We start from the raw sequence: 20,141 nt of genomic DNA, 5'->3' as shown, positions 1-20,141 counted from the left end.
GGCTCCGCGTTTTCGCACCGAATCGCACAATGAAGTGCAGTTCGCTCGGTGTTGGCAATGCCCTACAGCCTGGTGTCGGACGGACTTAGAGTGACGGGTCGTAATCAGGAGCAACATGCGTCCGTTCCGCTGGTTCGGCAGTCAAACTTACCTGGAAGCCTGAGCCTGCCGTGTTTGAATTCATGCGTTCATTCCATGCCATGGACTTCAGAGCAGCTTCTGTTGGAAGTTGCATCACGGCGTATCTCCTAATTCTATATAAGCACACACTTCTTTCTCCCTTGCCCGGTGTGTCGTGTCCCCGGGTCCACAGGACGTGTGGATTCTCAGAAACGCACCGGTCGATTGTAACTGAAGCTGAAGTCTCGTGGAACGCGGTGAATTCGGAGTAAGCCTGACAGAAATCCCGTCCTTCCAAATATAGAAGGACGCCTGCTCAGTTTGGCGGAAAGCAGGTTGGGCCCTTGATCGCATTCGACGCGTCTTCGTCCACGGTGCAGCGTATGCCCTGTCTTGTCAAGTCTTAGTCAAGTCGTAGTCAAGTTCGTGTGAAGGCAACCTTCTCTCTGGAGAGTATTAAACTATGGACGCATGAGCTGAACGTGCATTTCTCTTCCTGCACGCCTTGAACACCGACATTCAATCAACCCGTCAACCGAGCTTTCAGAGTCCCAATGGCTAGCCTCGAGCATAGCACCAAAGCACAGTGCAGTCTGACGAGATTTAATATTCAAGTCCTGGGGAGTGGGTGGCGGCCATCAATCGCGCGTGGTCCACGTGGCCCGGAATTGCCTTTGGGATTTTCGGGAGCTTGCACCTTTGGACCGAGCTTGTTCTCCCCCGTCGACGGCCAGGACACGCTATACCACACTCTCCTGCCTTCTTGATACCCTCTGCTGTGTCGGCTGCAGCAGCCGGCGTGCTTTCACCTTGCTAGGTCTCTGATTCTGTGCCAGGTCTCACAGCCATGGCGGCACCACCGCGCCAGCAGCAGCTCCCGAGGCTGCTCATCCCGCCAAATCTCAACGCCCAGCAGCCCATCGTGTTTGGCGAGAACGCGCCGCTGTTCTCGCCGGGGCTGCCAACCTCGATTGCTCATGGAATGCACCCGCCGCCCTTTCTGAATACGTCCAATCCACTCCAAACACCCATGCAGGCCAACTTCTTCCAGCAGCCGCCAGGCGCACCGGGACGTCCGTCGATGCACAGGAACGCGCCCAGCGTCGCGCAGCTAGCGGCGGCGGGCATCTTCCCGCCTGGAATGCCCATGACGCCGCTGGGCCAGAGCGGCTTCCCAGCCCCGATGCTCGGTCTCACGCCGTTCGCACAGCCCTTTGTTCCGCGCAACAAGCGGTCGGGAAGTATCAGCGTTGGCGGGCCTCCGAAAGCTGTTCTGGGCGGCCCTCAGCGCAAGGTGAGCCCGCTGCCTGGCGGACCCGCGGCGACTGCACCCGCTCCCACGCCAAAGGCAAAGAAGGTTGTGGTGAACCTGCCGCGGGAGACCGTCCCAGGAGAGGGAGACGAGCCCTCGACGCGTCAACCTTGGGCCAGGACACCTCTCCCAACGCCTGCACATCAGGCAGTGGTCCCGCCCGAGACTCACTCAGCGGAACCGTTCCCGCCCGATAACTGGAGGTATCATCTGCCTGATACAGTTGATGTCTTCCTTCCTGGCAAGGTGTGTACCTCATACGTTACTCCCGATCATGTGCTTATCATCGCGGCTCACGCGGGCAGGCTGCTTGGGACGAGTTTAAGCAAAAGATTATCGAGGAGAAGCTGGAGAAGCTCGGTGTAGAGCGCGGGAATGGTAGCGCCATACCTCATATCCATGCCCCGCATGCCCGAGCAGCATCAGTAAGTTGTGCGCGTGGTATGCACGTTGCATCCCCTACTAACATAGTTATCCAGATATCTTCGCCCGCGGATCCTGCTCTCCTCTTCTTCAAATTGAACAGGTTACAGCAGTCTCAAAACGCGTCATCATCGAATTCATTATCGACCTCGCCGCAGCCTCCCCTCCCGTCGTCCACGTCTCCTCAGCTACCTCCGCGCTTCCAGGGCAGGCACGGTCACAGCATGTCCTTGGCTCAGCCGCCCTCTTTCCAATCACAGTCACAGTCACCGGTGTACAATCCAGCGGCTGCGTTCAATCCATTTGGACCAGCCGCTACCCTGGGGTCGGATCAGATCTTTACGCAGTTTTCACCAGTGCCCCCAGCGGGATCCAATGCTAATGCAGCGCACAATATTCATGCGCCTCAGGGACGCGTTCCAGCGAACTTCGCCACTCTTGCTCCGCCTCAGCCTTTATCGAGACCGGAGAGCCGACCGGACTTCTTGCGTGGCTTCGGGCTGGACGTAACCGAGGAGGTCGAAGAACCTCCGGAGGAACCTGCTTCTACTAACGATCCTGGCTCGGATACGGCAACGGAACACGCGACGCAAGATGATATGTCCCAGATGGCTGAAGATGGTATGAGCACGGTGGCTCAGAGCCGGGTGCATTCGCGGCATGTCTCGCATCTGTCTGCTGCATTGTCGTTATGCTCGGTTGGTGGTGTGGTGGAGGGAGCACCTTCACTTGTGCGCGAGCCAACGCCGGAGATCGAGGTCGTGCCTGCGCGCGACCCGATTGGGCTGGGCGAGATCGAGGTGATCGATTCTGGGGGCTCTGAGGATTCTGAAGAGGATCAGGAAGCAGTCGGAGAGTGGACGGGATCGGAGGATCTGCGCAACGGCGTGGACACGTCTGAAGATGAGGTCAGTGAACTTAGTCTGCCTTTGCTTCCTTGTCACTCATGTTAGCTATGTCGTCGTTGCAGAGCATCGGAGAGTGGTCGAATCCGTCAGACGAGGAGAGAGCACGTCAGCAACGGCAGCAGCGTCGTCTGCTCCGCCGTGCGAAGCAGCATGATCTGGAGACTCCGAGAAGACTACCTAACTTCCCGCGGCCTCCCGAGATCGCAGCTACGTTCGTCGACAAGGAAGATATTGTCTCGAATCCCAGCGAGGAAGAACATTCTGAGAAGCCGTTCGCGTTTACTGCCGATCACCGGGGCCACTTTCCCCGTCCATCCTCCAGTGGCCATGGTCGGCCGCTGCCGCCATTGCCTGAAGCCGTGCGACCTGGCTCTGCGCCATATTCGTATCACGATCCGGCATTGGCGCACTCGAGGGAGGCGTCTGAGCATTACCTTCAGCCAGGCGGGCTTCAGCCTCGTCCGCCCCTGCCGTTGTCGGGGCGCACGGAGTCGCTGAACCCTCTTGCGGAGCCATTCGTCTTCGGTGCGAACCGCCTGTCTGGCTCATGGGCATCTGGGGCCTCCAGTCAGACGGCCGCGTCCGCTGTTACACCGCCTGCAAACACCCATACGCGGGCACCCTCTTTTGGAAAGCCGCTCAGCGCGGCCGCGCCTGAATTCAAGCCTACTGGATTCACCTTCCGTCCCCCTCCTGGCGTGCCTCAGCTATCGTTCTCGTCCCCCTCGGTTGCGCGCCCTCTGCCGACACCTCCTGTGCCACCACAGGTGCTCTCACCAGGGAAGCCCGTGACAAGAGAAATGCAAGGCCGAGAGAAGAGGCAACGCCGTGGGTCAGAAGGTTCATTGGACGGAGAAGACGAGGATGGTATCAACGATATGTCATCCTTCAAATTCCCTCCGGACAACGTGCGGGCGGTGTCGGCGCCAGTCAGCCCACCTCGGTCTAGCTTGGGCTTAATGAAGGATGCATCGCTCAGTATCACTGCAAAGCCCTACGCATATGCCGGTCTCTCAAGCACGTTGCCTACGGTGTTGCCGCAAACAGCGCCTAGGGTTGGTAACGAGGAGAACGAACCTCCTGAGGCGGGTGACAATACGGACATGGAGTCGGTGCATGATCTTCCATACCCGCCCACCATGAAGCTGAAGCGGGCACCCATACCACTGGATTTCAAGCATCCCGTGTCCACAAACACTGTTCCTGCAGGTTTGTTCAAAGCTCTCGTTAATGGAGATGGCGATGACAGAACGCGTCGTGCAGTACGCTCCAGACTCAGCTCGAGAGACATCTTCGAGCACAGCACTCGCCCGTCGCTCGATGACCTCAACGTTCCGCCAATCTCGAATAGAAACTCTCGCAATAGGCTGTTCACTGACCCTGGGTTCCACGAGTCCTCTCCGCACCGCGAGATCTTCACGCCCGACTTACCTATGCGGCGTTCCTCGCTGCCAGCGAGACACCGTGGGAGCGAGTCGTCCATGTCCGATGTCTCTTTACCTCCTGTCAATCTCTCTCGAAGGATCGAGATGCAGCAGTACGAGCAACGACTTGAATACCTACTGGACGAGAAGTTCGAGAAGATCAAGGGTGCCATGGCAAACTCTAGGCAAGGCGGGCAAACACTGAGCTCATCCACGGAAGCCATGATCAATGAGGTTGTGTCCTTGTTCCGAGCGCAGCTGCATGAGTCGGCCGCCAAGGGCCTAGATGACAGTCAGATGGATGCGCGCGGCGAACTGGACTTCGAGGTCATCAAGGACATCATCGAGCAGAAGCATGCAGAGAATCGCGCGGCTATACAGATGGATATCGCACAGCTTATGAGCAATCAGAACACGGAGGCGGACCTGAGAATGCTCGCGGATGAACTCACGAACAGGACGGTAAATGCGGTGGTCACCGCCACCACGCAGCTGGCCATGCGACTGCAGACGATGGAGAACCCGCGGGTGTCTGCTGATCGGGAAGTGATCGTACACGACCTCATGTCCAACTTGATGCCTCAGCTTGCCGCCTTGCGTCCGGAGCCGATTGACTATGAATTCCTCACGGCGCAGCTCACGCAGGCCGTGAAACCACACATCTCGCAGCTCATAGACCTAGCCTCGGATAAAAGGGAGACTGCGGGACTCATCGTGGACAAACTCGTGCCGATTCTGCCTTCAATCCATGGCCCTGTCCCCGAGTTTGACACAGAGGCTATCATCGGCAGGCTTACCACCGAAGTCCGCAAGATCGTCGCTCCCCTGGACGCACATGAGATCAAGGAGCAAGTATCGGATCTTGTCGTAGAGCGTTTGGATTCTCGCCTCGCTGTTAGAGATAGGGCATTCAGTGTTGACGCCATCAATGAGAAAGTCTCAGAGGGCATTCGTGGTCTCTTGGCCCCCATCAAGGAACTTCAGACAGCCCTTGGCAAACTGCAGGAGACAGCACCGTCACGTTCTGTGGCTGCAGACATTGATCTCTCGTCCATCAAGGAGTATATCCAGTCTCTTCTCTCAGACCTCCCGCAAGGGCTACTAGCTGCAACGAACGCACTCACTACGGCTCAGACTGAGTTTAAAACTCATGCGGAGCGAGGCGGCAGGGATACTCCGTTGGCGAGAGGTCTAGCGCAGGTGGAAGCTGCTATACGCGATGTTGCCCGTGAACAGCAACAGCTCGCCTCCCAGAATCAAGAGTTCTCCGACTTCTGCCAGGATATCATCAAGCACATCGACACTCTACCGGAAGCTATGGTCGAGGCGACCACTATCCTGCAGAATGCTCATGCCGATTTCTCTACTCGGGATACCTCACGCAATGATGCTGAGGAGATCCGGAGACTAATGAACACAAGTGCTGAGTTGCAGGTACAACTAGCCAAAGCACGCGGGGCACACGGACAAGTCCGTGTAGAGAAGGATATGCTTGCTGAACGATTGCGCGCGGCTGAATCGGAACGAGACCGTCTTTTCTCTAAAATGGAGGACTTGCAGGAGTCGGTCTCTTCGAAATCTACGGAGGTTGTCGCTGCTGAAGCCAAAAACACGGAGCTAGAAGAAGCCCTGGCTCGCGCTCTCGAGCGCCTCAAAGCCGCGGATGTGCAGTCTCAGACAGACTCTCAGCATATCGCTCAGCTGGAAGTGGTCAATCGCGATCTCGGAATTGAGAAACAGCAACTCAGATCACAGGTTGGTTCTTCTCTCTACACGTCCTGTTTTTGTTCTAAAGCGATATCGGTGACTAGGTTGATTCGCTTGAACTCCGGACGACGTTCATGACACGCGAGAGAGATAACATTGCTGACGAGCTCGCCGCCCAACGACGCCAGAACGAGGAACTTGTATCTCAGCAGAACAACTGGGATGAGTTACGACGTGCCTCAGAGCAGATACAGGCACTCACGCAGTTGGTTGGTCAGGCCGACAACGAGGAAATAAAGGAGCTGCGGCGCATCCGTGACCGTAGTAAAATCCTCGAAGGCGAGCATTTAGCTCTTCAGCGCCGCATGAAGGAGTATGAGACCAAAATGACGTCGAACGAGAAAGTGACGCAGACTTCACGCCAGAGCCTTGTACAGGCGCAGCAGCGAGCCATAGAGTGGGAGAAGCGTGCGAAGGAGTATGAGGCCGAGCTAGAAACGACGCGGACTAAGCTCGACAATGCCGAGCAGGCGCACGCACAGATTGAGACGGACTATTCTTTGGTAAAGCTACAGCTTGAGGAGCGGGATGCTGAAGAGCGCCTGGATAAGGTGAGGTCTTGTTTAGAGTTCTTGACGCTGTGCTCAACCATTTATAGGATCGGCAAAACAAACTTCGTGATCAGATCGCTGCGCTGGAAGCGCAAGTCTCCCGCCTACAAGCTGAGACAGACCAAGCCAAGAAAGCGGCTGCTACTGCGACAGTTGTGCAACCCACCGCGCGATATTCAAACGGAAATGGCCACGCTCGTTCCCACGTCCCATCGCGTCCCGACTCCCGTGCGAGTACTATCTATGGCGAGAGTCGCGCGGGTACCCCTACTGCTCCATACAATGGTTCGCGTGATGCTGCCCTCCGCATGGCTGCCTCGCCACAACCGTCGGTTTGGTCTCTTCATGGGTCACGACGAGCCGATACGACGTCCATGACTTCCAAATCGCAGAGGCCATCGTATTACCGCCCACAAATCCCATCGCCAACGCCCAGTAACGTATCCGCTGCGCCGACCCTGGGGGACGATGGCTGGTGGGAATAGTGGGACATTGGATCCAGGAACGGGGTCTGCTATATATTATTCGAAACCTTCTCACGTCTGTCTCATCGGAAAGGATATATTATAGACATTGCTTCTTGTCTTGGGCCATCGACTCTCTGCTGCTCTTGCATCTCGGTTCACATCTATGCACATATGTTACTCCATCTCCTGGGCATGCTTGCCCATAAATACCACATCTCATTTCTCCTATCTCTTACAACTCTCACATCGATACCTCATTTGTTGTACACAGCAGCAAGTTGCAAGTTTGAATATATACTGCATTACAGTAAACTGTTGTTGTGTGCTAATGAGGTAGACAAATGATGTAGACTGAGCAAGACATGAAATGCAAATACAGGTAGTTATAGCTGTTCACGACAGCAGCATTTGATATCTATTATGAATGACGAATTCAGGATTGCGACGGAGGCCGAGACCATATCCATGCTTTGACTGCTTCCACCGCTTCTTCTGGGTCTTGCGGCAGGCTGTGGGATGCACGGTGAATTAGTGTCTCAAACATATCAAGGAACAGTGACGCACGTGAATTTAGGTCCCCATCGACCCTCTCTGTCCTGCTGGAAGAATCGCGGAACAAAGTGCTCCCCGCTCTCCTCTCGCTGTCGGCGTAGCTCGCGCTGCGACTCCTCTACGGCTGTCTTGGCCTCCGTCGCCGCCTCCATGTCTTTCGCGACGATCGCCTGCGTAAGCTTCGACCACAAGCTGATATGAACGCGCTCAATAATGTTACAATCAGCATCGCGGGTAGACAAGTTGACGCACCGGCGTGATTCGTTGGGCTCCTGCTCCTCTTCCGGCGCGACCCACTTCGGCGCGACCTTCTGCCCGTTCTTCTGCACGTCGAACAGGACGCGGCGCTCGCCCGTCTGCCGCACGCACACGCGTCAGTTTGCCGTGGCACGCGACCGCCTGCGACGCGCACCTTGCTGCTCTTGTACTCCATCACCGAGCTCCACTTTCCGCTCACCTCGCCTGCGTCGGTGTTGCCGCGGCGCACGCGGCCTTGGATCGCGTTGTATGTGCCGGAGAAATAGCCCTTCGTCTTGAATGTCAGATCCGCAGTGAGCCCGTTGCGCTCGTTGCGGGCTGTACATGCGTCGCCGAGTTCGAGCACCATCTTGCCCCACAGGATCCCGCGCGCATACATATTCGGCATGGAGACGACGTATGCTGCCGGCCAGGGTCAGGCAGAGGGAGCGATACGAAAGGGGAAGAGGACGTACGGCCATCATCAGGACGGCCCATGAGATAGATCCGGTTCTCGCCTTCCATCGTCGTTGACACGCTGTTCCCAAGGAACTTGGATTTCGGCCGCAGCTCGCCGACGATTGCGACCTTGTTGGCGGGGGAAACGTAGTAAAACGCGGACACGGGCGGGTGGTGCGAGACTGCGCCGCGGGGGCGTCACCGTCAGTGATGGCGCCGCGCAGTCGGAGGACGCTGCGCGCACGCACCTTGCTCTGCGATGTAGAAGCCCTGCGTGCCGTCGCTGTAATCGTACCGGCAGCGGAAGAACTCGCCGTGCACGGGGTTGTATCTGCCGGGTGGGATGAGGGACGTCCGGGACGCCTGCACAGGGAGATGAGATACGCACGGTTTCTTGACGCCCTTGGGCTTGATGTGCCAGCCGGCAAGATAGTACTGGAGCACACGGATGAAACGCTCCTCCGAGTCGTCGTAATTCTCGGCGCTACAGCAGGTTCAACATAACAAGGAGTGTCGTAAACGACGTGATACGCACCCGAAGACGAGATCTGGGTGGGACATGAAATCGGTGATACGCTCGAGCATGCTGCGCGGCTCGAGCACGAATGTGGGGAAGGTGACCTTGGAAAGGTCCATTCCTACCCTGTATGCGTGATGTGAGGCATGGTCGTGGACAGGCATGAGTGAGAGCAGGGAGCGACATGGTTGGCTACGCCGCTGCCATTATACAATATTGGATGGTACGCTGCGTTGAACTGCCCGTAGCATGGTTCGCGGGCAAGCACGACCACAAACCATATTGCACGGCAGGTGTGGCCGTGAAACGAAGCTTGCGGTACACATCTCCAGTTGCGAACTCCAGGTGCGGCGAGGTGATGCCAACAGCATACAGGGGGCGAAACTGGTTTTCTGTGATGCTTGCAATCATGTCACACCCAGGAAAGACGAGCTCAACGTGGACAAGTGGCTATCAGTAGTGCCCTCTGGCCACGCACAGACCACACCCTAGAACACCTCAGGTCGGATCGAGATAGCCTGATAGTACTGGACTCGACAACGTATTTTTAATGAGAATATGAATCCGTACGCCCTCCCTGTCGCAATTCAGACCTCGAAGCTCAGCTAGTCCGAGGGGAGGAAGGGGTTGCATCGTATACCTCATCGCGACCACTGCAGACGACCATGTCGCAACCTGCTTGAGAGAAACAGATCACACACCTCAATTGTGAAATCATAGACTTGATAACCGAACCCTCCTCCTCATCCCTACAGTCGGCAATATCGTCATCGGCATCAATATCGAGAGCGGGGTCAGGTTGGTGGCGCGCATAGAAGAACATCGTGTAGGTCAGGCTAAAAACGGCAGGACGGGATAGATGGGCACGAACAGGACGGAAACATCATCCGGGTTGGTATCTTCGGGGATTTTGTCCTCGGACTCGGAGGACCCGCGTGGACGAGGCACCTTGGAAGCTGCCTGGTTGAATAGACCCATCATGGCTCCTGTGATGGGTGCGCTGTGGGCAAGGTGAGGAAGAAGGGGGCGTGGAAGGGGGCAGGCAGGAAGATCGCCAGAGATGGCACGGCGGCGGGTATTTAGGTCAGAGGTGTATGTAAGAGCGGTGTCGGTGTGATGGTGCTCGAACGGCGCGGCAGCAGCCCGCGGCAATGGCGGTGCACGTTCGCGTGATTATAATTGCGGCGCAGTAGGCTGGTCGTCGTGCAGAACGGCGAGCTCGATGGGTGGAGAGAGCAGAGTGAGGTGGACACTGGTCAGGAGCGGGCTCAGCCACACATCCTGTATGACATGCCCGCGCCTCTGACGCGTGTTGCCTCCTCTCTCTCCTACATCCGCCTCGGCAATCCTCTTTTTGTTTCGGTCCTCGCTCGCCCGGTTTGAACTTTTTGTCTGACTACTGAGTCGGCAGCAGCTTTATCACTGCGATCATCTTCCGCCTCAACAGTCGCCGAACACCGGGCTCCCAGAGTTGTGTGCTCAGCAGGTACACGCAGCAGATGCTGCCGGTAGGCTGCCTGTTCGGCATTCATCAGATTTGAGTTCGCCTTGGCATGCTCGGGGCCGCAGCATTCATAAGACATGACAGTAGACTGGTGTGTGTAAAAACCGGCAGCTATCGCATTGACAAAAGCCTCACAGTCGACAGAGTTTATACGTGCGTCGTAAATTCTGGAGTGTTCTGAGCACACGCGGGATTTGATTTGTTCTCGTGCTGAATTCTTTGCTCATACGCGAGGGTCACTGTTCGATACACACATGCTCTGCTGAATCTCGACCACACATGGTTGTGTGCGTTCATTCAAAAAGCTTTCGATGTTAAGTTATCACATGGAAAGCTTCACTCATTAGTTTGATCTCCAACTCTATCGATTTCTGTCTATATATCATACCAGGAATCTGCGATGCTGGTCCATCCAGATGTCTTGCAGCCAGCGGATTGATATGTGGAGGAATCTCCTCTCTGTATACATGTTACCCACGCGTCAAGAGCGCACTCTCAAACAACAGTGTATTCAATGTGATCCCCTTGTGTCGTCGTCTGCATACAAGAAGCTTGACTGCGTCGTCTTCTTTCACTCAGTGTCTAACAAGCTGTCCTCAGCCATCGACCCGTCTCGATTTACTGTATTTAACGTCCTTGTGCAGTGACCTCAGGCTCCTGTGGTTGGAAAAGTTTGTGCTGATCGAGGTAAAGGGCGGAATCCGTGTGGTGTATACGGATTTCATGAATTACCTTGATCGCTCACATGTATGCCCGTCAAGCAAGTGAACTGCGTCTTAATTCAGCAGTATGCGTAAGTATTAAAGTGTTTTACAAGCGCGGACACTGTGCAGTTACGCGTTAGAAGCGACCAGGTAAATGCACAACACGGGCACGCTGCTCCAGACATCAACAGAGCGTTACCCGATTCCTACAAGTAAGTAACGCGTCTTCCAAATTGTGACCGGTGACGGAAGCGGTACCGCATTAAGATACCCGTCGACTAATGACGCCACTTTCGAGGACGATAAGACATTATCAATCGCCGGTGGGCCACTGGTAAGCACACGTCCCTCTTCCAGACTCGGAGCACGAATTGCCCCACGGTGTACTGAGATCATGATCATGTCTACTAGGCCCAGACGAGGCAGGCTCGAGCCAACCTCATGTCAGAACAGGTCAAGACGAGTTGCAGATAAGGACCATCACAGCTTGCATTGTCCAACTCCCCCTCCGAACCATGGTTGTCGCACAAAGAGCACAGACCCTTCGCGCCCTCGTCCGACTGCTGGCAAATGCTGCCGAAACCGTGATCAGAGAATGGGAATCGGAGCGCGCGTTGGCTGACACTGCTGAAGGAACCTTTGCTGCCCATATTCCATCGCCCGGGCTGTATGAGGCTGGACGTGTCATCGTGGGTGCCTGCGGCGAGTGTATCGCTCTCGTGCAGGATCCCGTCGAGCGCTTGCTCGAGGTGACAACATCTACATGCGCTGCGAAGGCATTGCAGATAGCTGCGAGAGCGCGCGTTGCCGAGGTTCTCTCGCAAGGTGACACCGACAGGGGAGTCTCCATCCAGTCGATCAGCAGTCAAACCGGAATATCGGACAAGAAGCTATGTGAGTACTTAAGTCTGCCTGCACCGGCCTGACCTATTCAATCACAACTTGACCATGTACGACCTAGTACAAGTGCTCCGATGCTTGACGTTCAACAGCATCTTCGCTGAACCTCAACGCGATCACTTCGCCAACACCGCATTGAGCCAAAGACTGGTGAGGAACGACGGTCTACGGTGCTTGATTACGATGTGGTGGGTCTAAGTATTATGCATCGTGCGGCATCGAGGTCTGAATGCTTGCAGGGGTGATGTAGGCACCGCTGCAGACAAGCTTCCGTCGGTGTTGTTCGACCCTGTCAAGACGCATTCCACGTCTCCGCGTGAGGCGGCGTTTCAAGTGGCCTATCAAACTGACTTGACGCTCTTTGAATACCTCGAGCGAGGTCAAAACGCTCCGAGGTTCGAGGGAGAGCCATTGCATCTCGAGACATGGATGGTCGGGATGCATACCATCGGCGAAACGGAGGCTGCTGCTTCGTATGTCGGTGCGAGTGATTCACTATACCATAAGCCGCAATAGCGCAAGTAAAAATCTGTACTGAGACGTTTCTCATGAGCAGATTATCCTTGGGCGGCATTAGGCTCAAAGCTCGTCGTTGACGTCGGAGGCGGTGTTGGTATGTTGCCTTAGAATGTGATGCATATACAATCAATCGATGTTGCGAACCAACATCATGCATCCCACAGGTGGCATGAGCCTCGAGCTGGCCAAAAGATATCCGCAGCTCAACTTTGTGGTCCAAGACCGCGAAGCGGTGACCAAGAAGGCTGAGGCTGTGTGGGCACAGGCGCTCTCCAGGCCAGCCTTAGAGACGGGTCGCGTCAGGTTCATGCCTCACGATTTCTTCACGGAGCAGCCCGTCAAGGGCGCCGATATCTACCTCATGAGACACATCCTGTGAGTACTGAATTCTCGGAATGTGGCCTCGCATTCACGCGCACACAGACACGACTGGTCCGACGAAGAATGCACCATCATACTGCGGCACCTACGGGAGGCCATGAGGCCAGACTCGCTACTACTCGTTGCAGAAAAGGTCACGCACACGGCGACGGGGTCGCCCCACCTCAAGTCCGCTCCGACCCCGCTCCCGCCCAACTACGGATATGCGCAGATGGTCCCGGGCACGTACGCTATCGGCATGATGTCTCTCCTCAACGGGGTGGAGCGTACACCCGAGGAGTTCATTGATCTGGCGGAGAAAGCCGGTCTACGATTGATCAAACTATGGGAATGCCGGGGTCTGGTGCACGTCATTGAGATGAGGAGGGACGACTCTAGTCCGATGCTCAAGTGATTCACGCTGTTTGAATCATAACATTTGGACTACACCGGATTAAACCCCGTTTGTCAAGGCCCGTCATTGCAGTTCTCAGACTGCTACTTGACGTCTTGATGGCAGTATGCAACTTTAATTAAGTTCATTCTAGGCTCTCTCAGCCGCGCTTTGAGCCCTCGTGTCACCCAGTCGTATACGTCGTGCATGCCATTACCCCGCGTCGTGCGTCGCGACGTCGCCGCATGCCGGTGCTCCTTGTCCCCGCCCTCCATGTCCTCCCTCACGACCAGCCTCCTACGACGACGACGCGCACGATGCGCACGTATCCGGTACATGGCCCTGCGCGCGTGACGTCGGTGCTCGGCATGCAGAAATCTACGAGTCGGATCCCATGAGTGCGCTGCGTACATACTCTTCCTGGTCATCACCACTGTATATTCTGACGACGATGCGGATTATATTGCCCGCTTCCTCGAGGGGCATCACCCCACTCGCATCCCGCTCTTGTATACACAATCCGCCTTGCAGCGGCGCGGTTTGCATCGCCCAGAGGAAACGGGCAGTTGTATACACAAATACTCCCTCGATGTCCGGGGCGCACGCCATATATGGGCACCACACAAACGTTCCCCGGACATCCGGGCAATTTTATAGTTGCGGCGGCGGTGCCCAGATACTGTGTCTTCTCATTAAGGTTGGCAAAACTGGTGCAACAATGTCTGTCCTACTCGCATTTGGTTTGTCACAGGTAGGATACTAGAACGGGAATCGAAGGGACCATCCATTGCACAAGGTGGAAGACCTATGCACAAATAAAATGTGAATACACCGCATAAACCAAGCAGGATAAGCTTACTCTGTAATCGGTCGCGAAGAACTTAGGAAGGATACGAGACAGCAACTCGATCTTGCCTGAAGCGGGGACGATCTTATCGTCAACAATGCCGGACAGATTGATCCTGTCCTCGACGAAAGCGTCGAAGAAAGGGTAGCCCAGTAAGGCACAGTACGTCAAATGAAAGGACGAACCATATTTATACACGTTATCCTATCACGGAACAAACAATTTGACATAACGAGCCCAGTGGTTCGGTTCGCAGAGCGTGCAGTCATAAGCATACGACAGTATCGGTTCTAAGATGCGCAGACCGAACATGTTCAAATGTCTACCATTCCGGTTATGTTATGGCCCTCTGCGGTTCTCACGGTACCAGTGTCAGCCGGACCGAATGAATATATGGCCTCAAGCAAGGAACGGGTGCCGTTTTCCAGTGTGAGAGGTGTTGGATCGAAGTTCGGGTTGACCTGTTTGAATTTTGCGAGTAGCGGCCCTATGTCTGTCACCATACTGGTCAAGGCTGCAATCGTTTTCCATGTAGTAGTCCAACGTCAGATCCACTTTGCTCTTCCGAGCCAATAAGGCAACAACGGTGACTTACGCGCGTCGACGGCAGTGGCGGATACGTCGACTATGCCAGGAAGCAGGCCGACCACGGTGAAACCCTCGCTCTCCAGGAGGACCGCGTACTTCGTTAAGATCATGTGCGTCGCAGCTTTGGACGCGCCGAATGCTGCTTGGGCATCGGTACGCAGATCCCATGTGATAGTACGCTCGCCGACGTGACTGCTGAGGGCGACAATCTTTCTGGTGGTGCCTTTCCGGAGCAAGGGAAGGAATGCGTTGATGGAATGCACGACACCCACGGTGTTCACCTTGTACTACATAACAAATAGTTTAGAGCTACGATCTGAAATGAAGGAGAGACCACGAACGTATTGCAGGAAGTCTTCCTCGAGTTTCTTGTCGTCCTCACTGAATGGATGAATGTACGAGTCAGATAAGCCCCTTTAGTCAATGACGTTGGGCCGTACTAGTCGGTCAGCCTCTTGAACATCGTCGGGACTTCAATTCGTGCTGCACTATGAATGAGAACATCCAAGGAACCACCAGTAATTTCGGCTGCTCGTGCCGCGGCGTCCTTATGCTCAGTCAACGCCGGGCCAAGAACGTTGGTCCACGATGACAGTACCTTCAGTGTTACGTGGTCGGCAACGTCCGCCTGCAGGACATGCACATTATTCTTCTTCGACTCGGTGACGAAGGCCGTAAGGTGCGTGGAGGTAACAATGTTTCGCACAATGGCAAAGACGACATTGTGAGGGCTAGCAGCCTAATGATTGTAATTGGATGTTCTGATTGCCAGACGTCAGTGAAACATTCGGACGAACCAATTGACGGACTAGCTCCAGGCCTATGCCTCGAGAAGCACCGATCACAGCGTAAGAGGGCATTGAGATCTAATGTGAATGTAGCAAAACAGGGCAGATCCAGAACAAAGCGGGACGAGCCTGTGAGTTAAGAGAATGATGGGGTGTAACCCACTTGGTGGGATTCCACAGTAATTATATCTTAGCAGCGCTCAATGAAATCGCGCAAGTCAAGACACCATATGAATATGCAAACGCCGTATCGGCGTATCTGCTACAGGGACACGGGCGCTGAGTAATTCTAATGCTATAATCGGGGAGGGGGGTCAATCTCCGAGCTCGGACTTAGCGATGTCCGATGCCGGGCACATACAGGAGGTCTTCAGGGTACATTAGTATCATAGGCAAATCCTGCATGTACATACTGTCCGAACATTCGGCGATTCAATAGGTACTGCGTATAGCATGGCACCAGTCCCGTGCAGATTGTAAGCCGCAAACCAGAGATGAGATATTGGTGGTGGTGAAGCTACTATTCCTTTCTATTGAGCCAGCCAGCAAGGAGATTCACCGGCGAGCGTTTCAAAATGATAGTCACGAAGACAGACCATCAATACACAAGCCTGGAAAATAACGAGCAATTCCATGAGGGGTGCCAACGACTTACAAGTCCGGGTCGCGACGAGACGGTCACGTTACCATGTCCGGAAGTCGCGTCGCGTCGAGTCGCATTTGGAGCTTCTGGATCACATGGCACCACTTCATTCATGCGCGGCAGACATCAAACATCGGTTCTCGCAGAGGAAAAAATGCTTCATATGGAATATACACCAAGAAACGACTCTCCACAGTAAAAGTCGACCACGTTATCAATCCATCGAGCAAGCTGAGCTCATTGAAGTCGCATCAAGCTTGAACCGGGTGCAGGTACCAGAACTGGTTGTTATCGCCGCCGTCAGCGGCCTGAAGGACGATCTGTGATTTCACTCTCGTCAAAGAATGTCATAAAAAGGCGGAGAAGTGACAACGCATACCTGGGTACCATTTGCACTACTGCCGAGGTACAACACAAGAGACTCATCGGCGAGTTTGATCCTAAACGAAGTGCCAGGACAAAGATTTAACAAGTGGAATGCGACTGCGTCTTTCTGGGGTATACCAGACTCACTGATACGACCCATCGGAGTCGATGAACGTGAACACGTCTGGAGGCGTGCCGCCGACGATACCCTGATTCTGTCAATTATCTCTTCATTAATGGAATGAATTCAAGCGCTGAGCCTCACTACTCACGATGGCATGGACCGGAGCAAGGACATATGTGCCACTCGCAGCGTTCAAGATCTTCCATGTGTTGTCGCCAACCTTCTCAAATTGCCACTGGAGAAGCGATTAGTATTTCATGCATGTACACGTCCATGCTCATTGTGTCTTACGAGCTGATTCAAATTGTTGGCGTCCGTACAGCCTTGAACCCTGGTGTCCTGGGCACTCGACCCGCTGGTCAGATCCATGTAGTTCCCGATACCGACGTTCTGAATCCTATAGTTTCCAGGCTCAATCGACATTGTAGCGTATTGCCTCGAGCGTTTGCGAGGAGAGAGATGAGCTCACGAGAACGAGAGCGGACGCTCAGCCCTGCTGCATGTCGCGGCCTTTATACACCCAGGCCTATGCTGCGGCTGTGACTCATCTCGTCCGCCGATGTATGTTGAAGTCCTAACATTCCCTAAGAACCGCCCGAGCCCGACATTGTATATGCAGCACATGCGCTACGACGGCGTGGGAAACACCGATCAGGCTAAAGACCTCCGAAAACGAGGGTGCTCTCAATGTCAATGTGAAGCGTGGTTTATTCACTTTTAGACATCTTGCAGGGAATCTCGGTACCGAATTTCAATAATCCGGGCAGCGTTGAGAATATTACTACGTGTAGGTTGTCGCCAATATCGAATCCCCGGATCCAAACAAATACAACATGTCGGCGGACAGGGTCCGCCGCGTCCAAAATGATGGGATCTAGAACGTTGAGGTGTCTAGCAGGTTGGTTGACATGACAGTCTCGTAACGCATGACCTAGGCTCGAGACCGAACTCATGTCTACGTGCAATAGAAGAATCCGCTTGTGAAGGTGTCACCATTTTCTAGCGAATGGACATGTCTTCTGCAACTGAACTGCTGACCACGACGAGAGTTTTCTTATTCCCTTCAAAAGACTGCCCGATCAGTCAATAATAATCATCATCGTCTGTGCGACCGCATCGTATAGCCTCAAATGATTCTGCTTGAAGTCGCTGTTCCTCTGTGATTCTACGTAATTGCCGGGTTGAGATATCAATAGAGGAGTAGATTTGTGGGATACTGCAACTTGAAACCATAACCTGTGACGTCATGTTCAACGCACATCACAATCACCTGAAACTTTTAGACCTATACGCAGCCGGTGACACCCACCTTGGGCTATCGATGCCGACACTTCCGCAATCACTGTCGGAACAGGAATAGTGATGGCAGTATAGCTATAAGTAGGACCTACTAATGGCCAGAGCGGGTGCCTATTATGAAGAGGGAGTATAAGGGATGTGCCAATCATGATGAGGGATTTACTATGACCCTCTGTCAAAGTGGAGGCATCTGTATAAGCCAACTTCACTAAACCATATTTCCACCGTGCTTAACCTCTTACCATTGATGGTTTGTCTTCGAGACATTATGAGCAGCTAGAGCTAATGTGGGCGTCGCCGCGTGATCCTGATCACAAGCACCCAATCATAACTGCACTTTGCCTTGCGCAGCGACAGCGCAGGCATACTGACGCAACGCGTCCGCCTCTCATATTCTTCTGCTGCACATACTCCCAGCATTGTTGGTCGCCCTTCTTGCACCGCTCACACAGTACCACCTACATCACCCCCAAACACATTCAGTGAAAATCCACCATTAAATCTCATCTTTGTACTCACCCTCAACGGGCCTTCCATCGTCAACCTCCACCCAAGGTCGACCTTTCTCCAACCGTGCTCCTTCGACAAATCTTCTGTGCCCTCCTATTTCCTCTCCTTGTCTAAATCCTTCTCCGCGTGTTCCACCAGGGCTCGCAGACAAGTATCAATAAATCAAACGCTTCATGGACACTCCCGTCAGTCATCACAGCGATGCACCAATTCAATTAATCCACACTCACCACAGTACCCTCCCGTCGCTGATTTAGCGTGCTGTGCATGGCATATAGCAAGTCCCTGTCGCGCACGCCACGCTCGAGACCACTTTCGTCCACTCATCTGCTGACGATTAGTTCGGCTCACAATGCTGTGGAAAGAAACCAGCTACTTCACATGCACATGAGCATTCGGCAACCAATCCTGGTTCACCGTCACCTCACTTAAAAAACCAAGACAAATTGACGTAACAATTGCGTGTGGAGGAACGATCTAGTATAAACGGTAAGTCAAGATATCCAACGGAGGTGCCACGTTGAGAAATGCGTCAAATATTTCTGATTCTCTGGGAGAACAATGTGTCGCGGTGCTACTTGCACTTCTGTGCTCGTCGAGAGCCATTCCACAATGTTGTAGGTTATCCATGTAAGGGCCGTCGATCGCTGCAATGCTGAATCCTGGTCGGTATGCAACTCGCCGCGTCCTCTTCAGCACCAATGCGTGAATGAGTCCCATCGATATAAGAGTATCAGATCCGGTACAGCACCACATCAGCACTTTGCCAAGGCAAGTCTGTACAACAATAAAGGCGTCAGTTGCTGATGCATCTGATTATCTCAGATCGCGTAGCAAACATCAACAAACATTATTACACAACACCTGGGTCATTGTGATATACCTAGCAGACACTAGGGACCATCGTCCAAAACATATTACTCACTGCGCTTCTGTATAGCAATTGGATTTATTCTAAGTTCATACTCCAAGCTTACATAGTGTTGCATAGGCTGCGGAACCGGAAGGTCGCATTGATTGCTAGCAGGGTCCAGGTACCGGAACTGGCTGTCGTCGCTGCCATCAGCTGCCTGAAGAGCGAACAAGTCCGGAGGCGTGCCGCCGACAAGTCCCTTGTTCTATTAACAATCTTTTTGTGAACCATGAAATCGAGCAGAGCCTCGAATCTCACCACTGGCAAGAGTGTGGATTGGTGCATTGTACATTTCCATCGTCAAAGCGAAATGTCTCCGATTATGATGCCCCGGCCCAGCCGACACACGCAAGTGGCACTGTGAGGCTTTACTACTCAGACACTCAGAAAGCTCCCACTTTGCTCACGAGAGATCAAAGGGACCATCCAATGCACAAGGAGCTTGGTGATAAGGCGCTGATTGATAACATTTACCCAACGAGTATTGGAAAGCGACGACTAGTCAATTACAATACAGTAGCAATACAGCTGCAACATCGACGAATAAGAGATTAAGATCCGATCGCAACACGGCCCCTACTCGTCATCACTCGGATTCGTGAGGTACTCATCGTCGCTAATGATCTGTTTCCGGGAGCTCTTGCCTTTGGGCGCTGGTCGTTCGTCTTCGTCCATAGGTGTCAACGCGGCATCATATACCGCTGACGATAAAGAGGCCGCCGCAGGCGGAGCACCGGGAAGATCGGATCCAACGATCAGACGCTCGAACGCCGCATTGAAGACCTTCTCCATCTCATCGGCATCCACATACACCCAGGACCCTTCCTGGTTGTACGTTCGCGCGTTGTTATACATCAGCCGCCAGTCTTCCCGGAAGTCAAGGACGCTCTTGTAGTAGGTGCTCTGCAAACGTTTCCGGAGAGTGGACAATGCGATGGGCTTCGT

General features: G+C 54.0%; 5 protein-coding genes across 5 annotated transcripts in view; 2 read left to right on the top strand and 3 right to left on the bottom strand.

Moving 5' to 3' along the window:
- Nucleotides 1-967: 967 nt before the first annotated feature.
- On the top strand, nt 968-7,284 carry POSPLADRAFT_1177095 (hypothetical protein; the record flags this gene model as incomplete). Its single annotated transcript, XM_024488472.1, has 8 exons — nt 968-1,678; nt 1,759-1,857; nt 1,912-2,565; nt 2,614-2,763; nt 2,826-3,818; nt 3,873-5,942; nt 5,999-6,505; nt 6,553-7,284. The coding sequence occupies 8 exons, from the start codon at nt 968-970 to the stop codon at nt 6,988-6,990; spliced, it is 5,622 nt and encodes a 1,873-aa protein (XP_024344872.1). The 3' UTR covers nt 6,991-7,284.
- A 121-nt stretch (nt 7,285-7,405) lies between these two features.
- On the bottom strand, nt 7,406-9,718 carry POSPLADRAFT_1127398 (hypothetical protein; the record flags this gene model as incomplete). Its single annotated transcript, XM_024483620.1, has 10 exons — nt 7,406-7,481; nt 7,537-7,716; nt 7,777-7,880; nt 7,937-8,184; nt 8,238-8,402; nt 8,469-8,551; nt 8,609-8,704; nt 8,756-8,863; nt 9,439-9,486; nt 9,609-9,718. The coding sequence occupies 10 exons, from the start codon at nt 9,716-9,718 to the stop codon at nt 7,406-7,408; spliced, it is 1,218 nt and encodes a 405-aa protein (XP_024344871.1).
- A 1,742-nt stretch (nt 9,719-11,460) lies between these two features.
- POSPLADRAFT_1052209 (hypothetical protein) lies at nt 11,461-13,139 on the top strand (the record flags this gene model as incomplete). The annotated part of the gene is made up of 6 exons (XM_024480247.1): nt 11,461-11,839; nt 11,907-12,033; nt 12,085-12,326; nt 12,402-12,458; nt 12,529-12,739; nt 12,788-13,139. 6 exons carry the CDS (start codon nt 11,461-11,463, stop codon nt 13,137-13,139), a joined length of 1,368 nt encoding a protein of 455 aa, XP_024344870.1.
- A 357-nt stretch (nt 13,140-13,496) lies between these two features.
- Nucleotides 13,497-16,897, bottom strand: POSPLADRAFT_1177090 (carbohydrate-binding module family 13 protein; the record flags this gene model as incomplete). The annotated part of the gene is made up of 13 exons (XM_024488471.1): nt 13,497-13,703; nt 13,978-14,169; nt 14,328-14,479; nt 14,561-14,840; nt 14,895-14,934; nt 14,994-15,292; nt 15,351-15,419; nt 15,755-15,871; nt 16,248-16,304; nt 16,364-16,424; nt 16,498-16,565; nt 16,623-16,709; nt 16,766-16,897. The coding sequence occupies 13 exons, from the start codon at nt 16,895-16,897 to the stop codon at nt 13,497-13,499; spliced, it is 1,761 nt and encodes a 586-aa protein (XP_024344869.1).
- A 2,786-nt stretch (nt 16,898-19,683) lies between these two features.
- Nucleotides 19,684-20,141, bottom strand: part of POSPLADRAFT_1068742 (hypothetical protein) — a gene marked incomplete at its 5' end in the record, with an annotated part of 1,103 nt that continues 645 nt past the window's right edge. The window contains one exon of the mRNA XM_024482315.1: nt 19,684-20,097. Coding sequence (XP_024344868.1) covers nt 19,773-20,097 — 325 coding nt within the window. The 3' untranslated portion in view covers nt 19,684-19,772. The remainder of the gene's footprint in view (nt 20,098-20,141) is intronic.

The sequence above is a fragment of the Postia placenta genome (assembly GCF_002117355.1).
Source record: "Postia placenta MAD-698-R-SB12 unplaced genomic scaffold POSPLAscaffold_1, whole genome shotgun sequence".
Classification (NCBI taxonomy): Eukaryota; Fungi; Basidiomycota; class Agaricomycetes; order Polyporales; family Adustoporiaceae; genus Rhodonia; species Rhodonia placenta.
This window is presented reverse-complemented; position numbering and strand designations above follow the sequence as displayed.